General features: G+C 36.9%; 1 protein-coding gene across 1 annotated transcript in view; it reads left to right on the forward strand.

Annotated features, from left to right (window-relative positions):
- The window catches only part of MICU2 (mitochondrial calcium uptake 2), a 92,220-nt gene extending 81,903 nt beyond the window's left edge, over positions 1-10,317 (forward strand). Inside the window, exons 9-12 of the mRNA XM_020802043.3 lie at positions 2,386-2,557; positions 2,800-2,908; positions 4,694-4,851; positions 7,498-10,317. Coding sequence (XP_020657702.3) covers positions 2,386-2,557; positions 2,800-2,908; positions 4,694-4,851; positions 7,498-7,602 — 544 coding nt within the window. The 3' untranslated portion in view covers positions 7,603-10,317. The remainder of the gene's footprint in view (positions 1-2,385; positions 2,558-2,799; positions 2,909-4,693; positions 4,852-7,497) is intronic.

Consider the following 10,317-nt stretch of genomic DNA (forward strand, 5'->3'; position numbering starts at 1 on the left):
AAAGAAGCTTCGAAAAAGCACACTGAAGCAGTAAAAAAGTACTGAATCCTGAATTAAAATTTATTTACCTGCTGTCCAGTTCAGTTAGGGAAAGTCTGCTTGAAAAGAAAAGTTTCCCCCTGCTGATGAAAAGGTAGCCGGATAGCATCTCCCATGGGAGGGCATTCCACAACCTGGAAAAGTCACTGAAAAGTCCCTCTCCCACGTCCTCATCGAACATGCCTGTGAGAGTGGCAAGACTGAAAGAGGGGTCTACCCAAGAAACCTAAAAGCCAGGGAGGCTATTTATTTATTGAATGCAAAAACTTAATAGGCTGCTCACACAAAAATGGGGGTTGGAATAGGAAATAAAGGTAAAGGTTCCCCTTGACAATTTTTGTCCAATCGTGTTCGACTCTAGGGGGCAGTTATCATCCTGTTTTCAAGCCATAGAGCCAGCGCTTGTCTGAAGACCGTTTCCATTGTCACGTGGCCAGCATGACTAGGGAGCGCCGTTTTACCTTCCAACCAAGGTGGTACCTATTTATCTACTCGCATTTACATACTTTCGAACTGCTAGGTTGGCAAGGAGCTGGGACAAAGCGACGGGAGCTCACTCCGTCGTGTGGATTCGATCTTACGACTGCTGGTCTTCTGACCCTGCAGCACAGGCTTCTGCAGTTTAGCCCACAGCGCCACCACGTCCCTGGAATAGGAAACAGATTAATATAAAATGCACCAGAGGGGCAGCATAGATCTAAAGAAAATTATAAATAAAACCTTTAGCAGAATTCTATACAAAATATGTATTAGAAGGCAAATTCATATTAACTTTGCATAGACTTGAAACGATTTACAAATGTATGCAGTTAAACAAAATTAGTAGTCAAACAAAATTAAGACTGGAAAGTTGAGAAACTGGAAGAAACTCTGACAGAGTTGCCCATCCTCATCCCTAACCCCAGTTAGTAATAGTGTATAAAGAAGAATACATGAAATTAATTTGCTCAAATTGATGTGATTTCAAAAGTTATTTCTTTTGTAACATTCCTGAGCGACACAATTTTTATACCTCTTGAGTGTTTCCATAGGAAAATGTCATATGAGAATATGTCAACATAAAGTGCAGCATAAAAGTAATTTTTTTAAACCCGGTAACAATTTTACAGACTTTTAGCAGAAGTATGTTTTCTGCCCATACCTTGTACTACACTTCTGAAGGTGATGGATTTAGAGAGCACCCTAGTGGTAGACTTCCTAAAAGACAGCGTTAGGGAATATCTATTTCAAACTTAAAATAAGACTTAATAAATTTAATAAACACCAAGATCCTAGGTGTATACTCAGTGGGATACATCCTCCCAGATGAGAATATATGTGATTACAATAGAAAATAATGATAATTTCATTTAGTGTTTTATTGCTTGGTTTCTTTATTTGTATTAATGCAATATGTTGTAAAGTTTAGGTAGGAATGTCAGATAATTTTTACCCAGCAAAAAGCAATATCAAGGGCCTTTGGGGCAGCTGGCCCCAGACTTTCTATAGCACATGTTGAGGGGCATAAAGTATGCTGATATAAGTGTTACATTGTCTGTTCTTCTCTGCACTCACAGAGAGTTGTGTTGGTGTGAAAACCCCATTATCTTAGCTTCAATTTGGTTCTGCCCACTCCAGTACATCCTGTTCAGGAGCTTGACTTTTCAAGGTTTCTATCCCGTCTAAGTGTGTAGTTCTTTCTTTCCACGTTATACTCCTGGCATTCTCAAGGTACATGGATTATCTTTTTTTTAAAAACGAACCCACTTTTCCTTGATTTTAATCTGAGAAGTTTGAGATGGTAACCGAAGAGTGAATGTGCATTTGATATAGCTGCTTTCAATCTTTCTTATTAGCATCTACTTCTCTCTGTATCGCATCTCCAATTTGTAGCGTATTATAAGTGACTTCCAAGTAACATAGTTCTCTGTGTGACCAGGGGTTAGACTTTTAAAAAGTGGTAGTTTTTCTCTCTCTACATTATAGCCCTAGCATTCGTTGCTGTTTCTTCAAGATTCATAGATAAACCATTTAAAAGACACAGATTTTCCTTGGTTTTTGTCTTGGAGCCAAAGAGTAGATGTGCTTGTGGCAGATGCTTTGAATCTTTCACTATTAGCTGCTACCTGTCTGTGTATGTCACTGTAACTTTTCAAAATTCCTATCTTATGGAAGTTGCTTCTGTTGATACATAACAATGAAGTACTTGTTTCTTCATTTTGGAATGAAAACAATAACTGATGTTGTTACTTATTTACATTTTTATATCAGTATACATGTTCAGTACCTGACTATGTTATATGTCCTTACTGTGAAACAGTAGATATTCTTCATTTATATACTGAGTTTTACTGTCCTTATTGTTAGATTTATGCAAAATTTACAAACAGAGGTGCAAGAAATGGAATTCATCCAGTTTTCCAAAGGTCTGTCCTGCATGAGAAAAGAGGATTTTGTAGCATGGCTTCTATATTTCACCGAGGAGGAAAACAATGACATTTACTGGCAAAATGTGAAAGAGAGAATCCAAGCAGGAGAGGTTGGTGTACAGTGTCTAAACATGAATAACTTTTCTGAATTTTAACTGAAAAATGTACTTACGAAATGTTAAATTATAGTAAAACTGTTTATTTTTATACTTTTCCTGTAATCTTTACAATATGAACTAATTTTATATCATATTTATAATACTCTGATAAATCTCTGAATAAAATTCATGGGTATTTTTGAATGCCACCACCACCACCCAGATCTTAACTATGTCTTTTTCCTGTATTTCAGTGTATAAATTTGGAGGAATTCAAGACTTTCTGTGAGTTTACAAACCGCCTAGAAGATTTTTCAATTGCCTTGAAAATGTTTACTGTAGCCAACCGTCCTGTCAAACGGGGTAAGGACTGCATAATTTCATAGCTCTGAACCTCCAGAGGGAAAAACTATGGTATGCATTACATCTGATGTATGTCAAAGGATTTTGTGTCAATGCATTTCAATGTGTCACTGTTTTTATCAACCAAAATGCTGTAGATCACCAGTGTCCTGGCAAGCATAAGCAGAAAGGTTTGTTGGTATCCTTAGTTCTTGTTATATTGGCAGGCAGCTACCACAGCAGATTCTAGGTACCACAACTGCCCGTTCTAGCAAGTTAAATATAGCAACCTGCTGCTTTTTTCTAGTCCTCAAGACAAGAAGTAAATAGATTTCATTCATTAAATGTGAACAGCGAGAAGCTGTTGAATATATTGGCCCTAAAAGGGGGTGCAAAAGATTTGAGCTCCAGCAGATGTTTTGATTTTTATTGCTTATTGCATTTTTCATAAAGAGAACAAATGTATGCTCCTACCCTATGGAGAGAGAGAGGTTCTCTTAATTAGGGGGAAATTCACATTTTCTTTTGAATATACATATACCGTTTCCCTGAAAATAAGCCCTAATCTGAAAATAAGCCCTAGTACGATTTTTCAGGATGCTCGTAATATAAGCCGTACCCCAAAAATAAGCCCTAGTTAAGTGAAAGCCCGCCCTCCACCCTTGTGCAGCATTATGCAGCAACCAGAAGATGACATGAGTGTAAAATAAAACATCCCCTGAAAATAAGTCCTAATGCATTTTTGGAGCAAAAATTAATATAAGACCCTGTCTTATTTTGGGGGGAACACAGTAGTAAAGAAAAGTTAGAATGTATAAAGGTATTTTACACTGCTAGAATGTGTGCAACAATCCTTAGAAGTTGTCTGCATCGCAAATGCCATATAGAAGAGAAGTTTGTGTGTGCTTTTCTTGACCCCTGGAAGAAAGACACTAGAATTGAAAGACTAAGAACCAACCTCATAACTTTTTTCTCTCCTTTGTTACTTCTTGACTCTCTGTAACCACAGTACTGCTGTTCTGCCATACATATATATTTTTCTAATCATACACACAAAAACCTAATGTGTTTGGACTATAAAGCTATAATTACATTGTACCATAAATGTAACTTTTGTCATTACTTTTTTCCCACTTGTTGTGATCTGTTAATAATGAAAAAATCATTTTTTCATGAAACTGGTATGGAGTCATATCTTTTATTATAAAATCTGTGTTTAGAAGTGAAGTCTCTGCAGATGAACAGGAGGGGAAATGAGGCTTTACATCATTTGCATAAATCTTTTTGAATGCAAATACACTCAAGAAGTAACAGCCAGATATTTTAAGAGCAGCATAAACAAGAGAGTTCCAGATGAAGCATTGCTTGGGAGAATTGCTATACTGGGCTACATTCCCAGAATCAATTAGCCAGTAGGGACAGTGGTCACAATACCTCAGAGACTACAGTATATGTTTTTTAAAAAGTAACTTTTTTGAGATCTGGATGAAATAGTACATTGTAAAATTATGGTGCAACAGGTTCTTATAATCCAAATACATATTTAAAAGTAATCCTTTTATTGTTCTTCCATACAAAGCAACAATAGCTCTTCCAAATATTCATATACTGCTATATCTTCAGTAAATGCTATTGATTTAGCTCACACAACTCATAAGATGCCTGTGTTATTTATTTCTAATTTATTTCTTAAATTTATTATAAAATTATTTCTTGCCATAAATTAATCCATATTTTAATGCTTTAAATTTACCCACTTGTTTTGGGTTATAGTATAATAATATGTGGTACGTTGTGCTTTGTTAGCTGAGTTCAAGAGAGCTGTGAAAGTGGTTACAGGAGAGGAACTTTCAGAAAATGTTATGGACACCATCTTCAAGATCTTTGATTTAGATGGAGACAACTGCCTCAGCCATGCAGAGTTCCTTGGAGTTCTCAAGAACAGGATGCATCGAGGCTTAAGGGTAACATAAGCTTGTTCTCTAAATGTTCAATACTAATATTCATTATGTAACTGCTCTCACTGATTAACGTAACACCTTAGGAGGGTTTGATCATATGGAAGTAGGTAATCATGGAAATTTTATAGGGAATTATGAATTTGAAGATGAAGGAATTATGAATGAAAAAATACAGTATTTTCAATTCAAAATTTAAATGAACATTTTGTATTATAGTTCACTAACTTCAGCAACTTGGCTAGCATTATATGTTCATCTACTGGCTAGATAGTTCAGTCAGTTGGTTACTTGGTGGTGCAGTCAGATGTCAAGGGTTCACTTTCCCACTGTGCTTCCCAGAAGAAAACTTACCCTGTATAGCCTTTGGCAAACTACACAGTCCAAGAGTATCCACAAAAAGAAGGGACTAGAGCATCATTTGTACCTACCTACAAATTATGGTGACCTGAGAAGGGTCACCATAATTTGAAATCAACAACAGCACATTATTATTACATTTCATTAGCCAGCACTGAACATGCAGCTTGATGGAGTGAGGGATGCACCACGTACAGTATTATCTACAGCAGTCTGCTTGTGTTGAGATTTTTAGTTGGGAGTGGGGACTGAATTACCCAATCCTTATGCTGCTACAGGATTATCTGTATAAAACTTGTTTATCAGATGAGTATGCATTATTCGGATGAAATCCAACAGTCTTGCCTAGAATGGACTCATTAAAATTACTAGCTGGAATCCTGTTCATGCCTTGCCCACCCTGCTCCAAGGCTCCTTAGGGATCCCCTTCAACAGGAGCCTCGGGACAGGGGGTGGGTGGGGAGGCTTTAATGATCAGAAATCACAAGCCCTAGTCCCAGTGGCAGTGATGTTTGGACATTAAATGCTCTCTCTTATCCCAGGGCTCCCAAAATCCTTCTGCAGGTTTGGAGTGCAGTTCCCAGAATTTCCCCCAAATCCTCTCAGAGGAAATTCTGGGAGATGCAGCCAAAACAGAGGTTAAAAGAACAGTGCCATTATCTACACATAGGGCTCAATTTGTATTATTTACCTTTCAAAATGAAGAAAATTGCATCCGTGTTTTCTGAGAGTGACAAGGTTCCATGGAAACTGCAAGGATTCATGGGATGGGATAGTCTTACTGCCCATTAATGTCTATAAAAGGTCTCTCTCAAAGAATTACCTATTCTATTAATCTTTATAAGACTGGCTCCTAGTAGTACATTCCAGGAAATTCCTGCACCTGCACATAACGGTCACCCTTTACATTTTTTGGAGTCTCGGATTCTAAGTAAATAATTATAAATCACAACTCCAGCCTTCTTGCACTATGTAGTGTATCACAGCTCAGTTGGACTGTACTGTGGCAAAGGCTTTTCTCCCAATAGACATAAAAACTTGCTGAACTAGCTTATGTTACAGCCTTTATTTATTTATTTATTTATTTATTTATTTATTTATTTATTTATTTATTTACTTACTTACTTACTTACTTACTTACTTACTTACTTACTTACTTACTTACTTACTTACTTACTTACTTACTTACTTATTTATTTATACCCCGCCCATCTGGCATATAAGACCACTCTAGGCGGCTATTAAGGCCATCTTAACCATACAATACCTCCTTGGCTTCCTGGCCTTGATAGCAGCTATGACACTGTGCATCTCCACCTGTTTCCTGCGACATAGGCTTCTCTGAATTTTCAACATGAGAATGGACCACAAGGCCTAGCAGTTGTTGTCTGCCGCACAAGAGTTCATTAAGCTCTTCAGTCATGGATATGCCTCATGCATTAGGACAATCAAGTGCTAATGCACACCCATTTATTTCAGAACAACCCATAGTTTCTCATCCACACAGTCAAAAATTTTGCTGTAGTCTATAAAGCATAGACTGGTTTTCTGAAATTTCTGTGCATTCCAGTAGCCAGCAGCTATTTGCACCATGATCTTGAGTGTCTCTTCCTGTTCTTCTGTAGAAAGAAATCTCTGTGGGAATAAAACACAAAATAGAGGGATGAATGATGTTGAAAACATAAAATAGAAGAATGAAGGGTTAACTCTAGGTACAAACTCTAGCTCACAAAGAAAAGCTCCCACTATTGTGATAATCAAAGCACAACTGATAGGTTGCCTTGTCATCAAATTTTTGCATTGGGGAAAAATGTCAAGGAGTCTGACCCCACAAGAGTGATGCATGGAAATTACTACAAAAAATCTCTGGTAGCTTTCAGGTTTTCTCCCTTTATTCAGTGAAATTAAAAGTAAAAATTCTGGTGGCTGTGAAATACCAAGGATAATAGGAAGCACCTAATATACGTAATCTAATAATTATCAGTTTACTTGCTACATATATATATACTACTTATCTGGTGATGTATTCAAGGTATCTTGCATTTTGAAAATAATTGTGTCCACTAAATATATATACTATCAAAGAAAAAAATGGGGAGTGAAAACAAAAATAAGCAACTTCAGACAAACTCTTACAATTACTATGTGGAAAGGCCATCGCAGAGATAACTGGGTAAGGATTGCTAGTTTCAGACAAGCAGATAGAGAGGTATTCAGTGTATTTTTTTCATATAATATAGCCAGCTGGATAACACCAATTTAAATGCAGATAATTGCTACTTATTTTAACAGGTTCCTCAACAGCAAGGAGTCCAAGGTTACTGGAAATGTGTGAAAAGAGAGACCATTAAAGGAGCAAAAGAAGTCTGGAAACAAACAGGGAAAAGTCCTTTCTAAACATATCCATAAGAACTTAACTGTACTATAATTCTGAGTTGCTTCTTTTTGTGTGCATTTTTGTTGATCTACTGGCTATATTACATACAGAGCAATCACTTTATATGATTAATTGTACAGATACATTTTTTCATTGTAATTTGATGGAATTCATCAGTATAATAAGATTTGCAGATTTGCTTGGGAACTATTTCAATTTGTAGCTTTTATAAGAAGTGTTCAAATTCCAGGGGGTACTGAAGTTCTCTGAAACTATTAAAATATTCTAGAAATTGCTAGTTCAAGTACATTCTATAAAGAAGGCAAGTGTCATTAACTTTACTGGAAGACCTAAAATGCCTTTTGTGCTTAAGAATAAAAATGCATGAAGTTTATAACTCCAAAAGGAATTATGGAAGTCCAAACTCACTTGAAAACAGTATAAATAGAATCCTCGTATCATTGAACAGTGTTCTCATGAATTATATTAGCTCTGATTTCAGGATTTCAGCATTTATACATTGAATGCATATTGTGAACAAAAAGGTAATCTTCTGCTTTTAGAATACAATACTTTGTTGGTATTAGAAATCTCTCTTCCTAGGAAAGAATATCTTTAAATCATTTGTATATTCCTGTAATATGTATGAATTTTTTTGGCTGTTTTGTTCACAGCTGGGTTTACATCTTTCACACCAAGCCGAAAATGCAAATACAACTGTTGACATAAGCCAAAAATTGTAAATTGTGCGAATATGTATCAATTAGATGCTCATTTAAGAAATTAAAGAAAGGAGGTCCCAGCTGTGACTATAAATGCCATGGCTTTTGGCCTTGCTTATTACTAAACTTCTACCAGGATATAATGTATAAACTTCTATCTTCTCTTTTTGTATTCCAAGTTTAATAGTAGTTTTACCTTTGTACAATATGGGAGTTTGGTTATTTCAGGAAAGGGGCCTGGGAGATTAGATGTTCTCAAAATAGTATAAATAGAAATATATGATCTGGGGTGGGGTGGGGAGTGTTACTTCAATACAAATATGGTATAAATCTGGATTTTAGAGATCAACAGTAGAAGTCCCAGAGTCAAATCTGGTCTGATGTGGATATCTCACAGCCCAGAAGATTATGTATACGAACTTAATTGGTTCCAAAATTCCGGTCATAACTCGAAATGGTCGTAAGTCAAAGCACCGTTTCCCATAGGAATGCATTGAAATGCAATTAATCTATTCCGTCCGAAGAAAAAAATCACCACCACCACCACCCCAAAAAAAACATTGCAAGACCTATCAGAAACACGATTAATCTGTTCTGGCTGAAGGGGGGGAGAGAAAAGCAAACAAACCATGCAAGACCCTTCGGAAATGCAAAAAAAAGCAAAGCAGAAAGCAGACAAACTGCAAGACCCTTCAGAAGTGCAAAAAAAACCAAACAAAGTAGAAAGCAAACGGTGCAAGACCCATCGGAAATGCAAAAAAAGAAAAGTAGAAAGCAAACAAACTGTGCAAGACCCTTCAGAAGTGCAAAAAAAGCAAAGCAAAAAGCAAATAAACCCCGTAAGACCCATCGGAAACGGGGGGGAAACCCTGCAAGACCCATCACAGTATAGATACCACCACCCAGCCTAAAACCACGCTGCAAAACCCACGCAGAGGAGGTTTTTAAAAGTAGAAAGCAGCACCTTACCTTACCAGACAGTCCGAAGCCTCCTCCGATCACACACTAATCGTTGGGGTGAAAGAGCTACAAAGAAGCAGCTTCTTTGCCACCAATGGTTAGCAATTTGAATTCCCCACCTTTTTTCCCTGCCTTTTTCTGGATGTAACTGGAAGCTCCAGCCGTAAGTCAAAGCAAACTTTTGTGACTGGAGCTGGTCGTAACTCAAAATGGTCGTATGTCGGGACTTTCGTAAGTCAAGGCACCACTGTATGTTGTAATGGAATGCTGGCAGTGACTTTAGGAGACTGAAGGGTTCTAGCTTCCCATTCCCTTTAAAGTGATCCTCATGTAAAACTAGAACCATAAGCCCAACATGGAACTCCTGGACCATAGAAAAGATTGGCAGATACAAGTGAGATGGTAATTGCATAACATTCATATGCTTAACTTTATTTTAGAAAATGTTTATTGCTTGCCTGTGGCTGACTGGGCATGAGCATAATAACCATATGTGTAAAATATTATAAATTATATAACACAAGTGCTTTTGCTGAGGAACAAAATCTGTTCAAAATGAAATGCATTGTGCTATTTCTGGAAGGTATTCAGAGAATAGCTACTGCTGTTGCCTCACAACACTTAAAACTAGGTCGTGATGCCTTCGTTTAGTATAATGCAAGGTCAGTTTTGGAGGAGGCAGTTTTGAGAATTGACTGCAGAAGAGGTAGCTTAATATTTTCCCATTCCTCATTGTTTCTTAACTTCAAATTACTTCCAATACACGTCTTACCATCACTGTTCAATTCAAAATGTCTTTGGAAAGCTCATCAGAGGGAGTCAGAGCTTCTGGGTATCCAGTTTATAGTATCAAAATCCAGGAGTCCCAACATTGTTACTGTTCACTGTCCTACCTTCAGTGCATAATTTCTTCGTATGTCTGAGTATACAGAAATCTGATTTGCAGGTCACTTCTGGTGAAGTAATTTCCACAGACCAACTTTTATTAAGTTCAAATATGTGGTATTGTAAAACTCTTGAAAACTAGCAAAAAATAAAATCAAAGGAATCAAT

This window comes from Pogona vitticeps, chromosome 3 (assembly GCF_051106095.1).
Source record: "Pogona vitticeps strain Pit_001003342236 chromosome 3, PviZW2.1, whole genome shotgun sequence".
NCBI classification, from domain to species: Eukaryota; Metazoa; Chordata; class Lepidosauria; order Squamata; family Agamidae; genus Pogona; species Pogona vitticeps.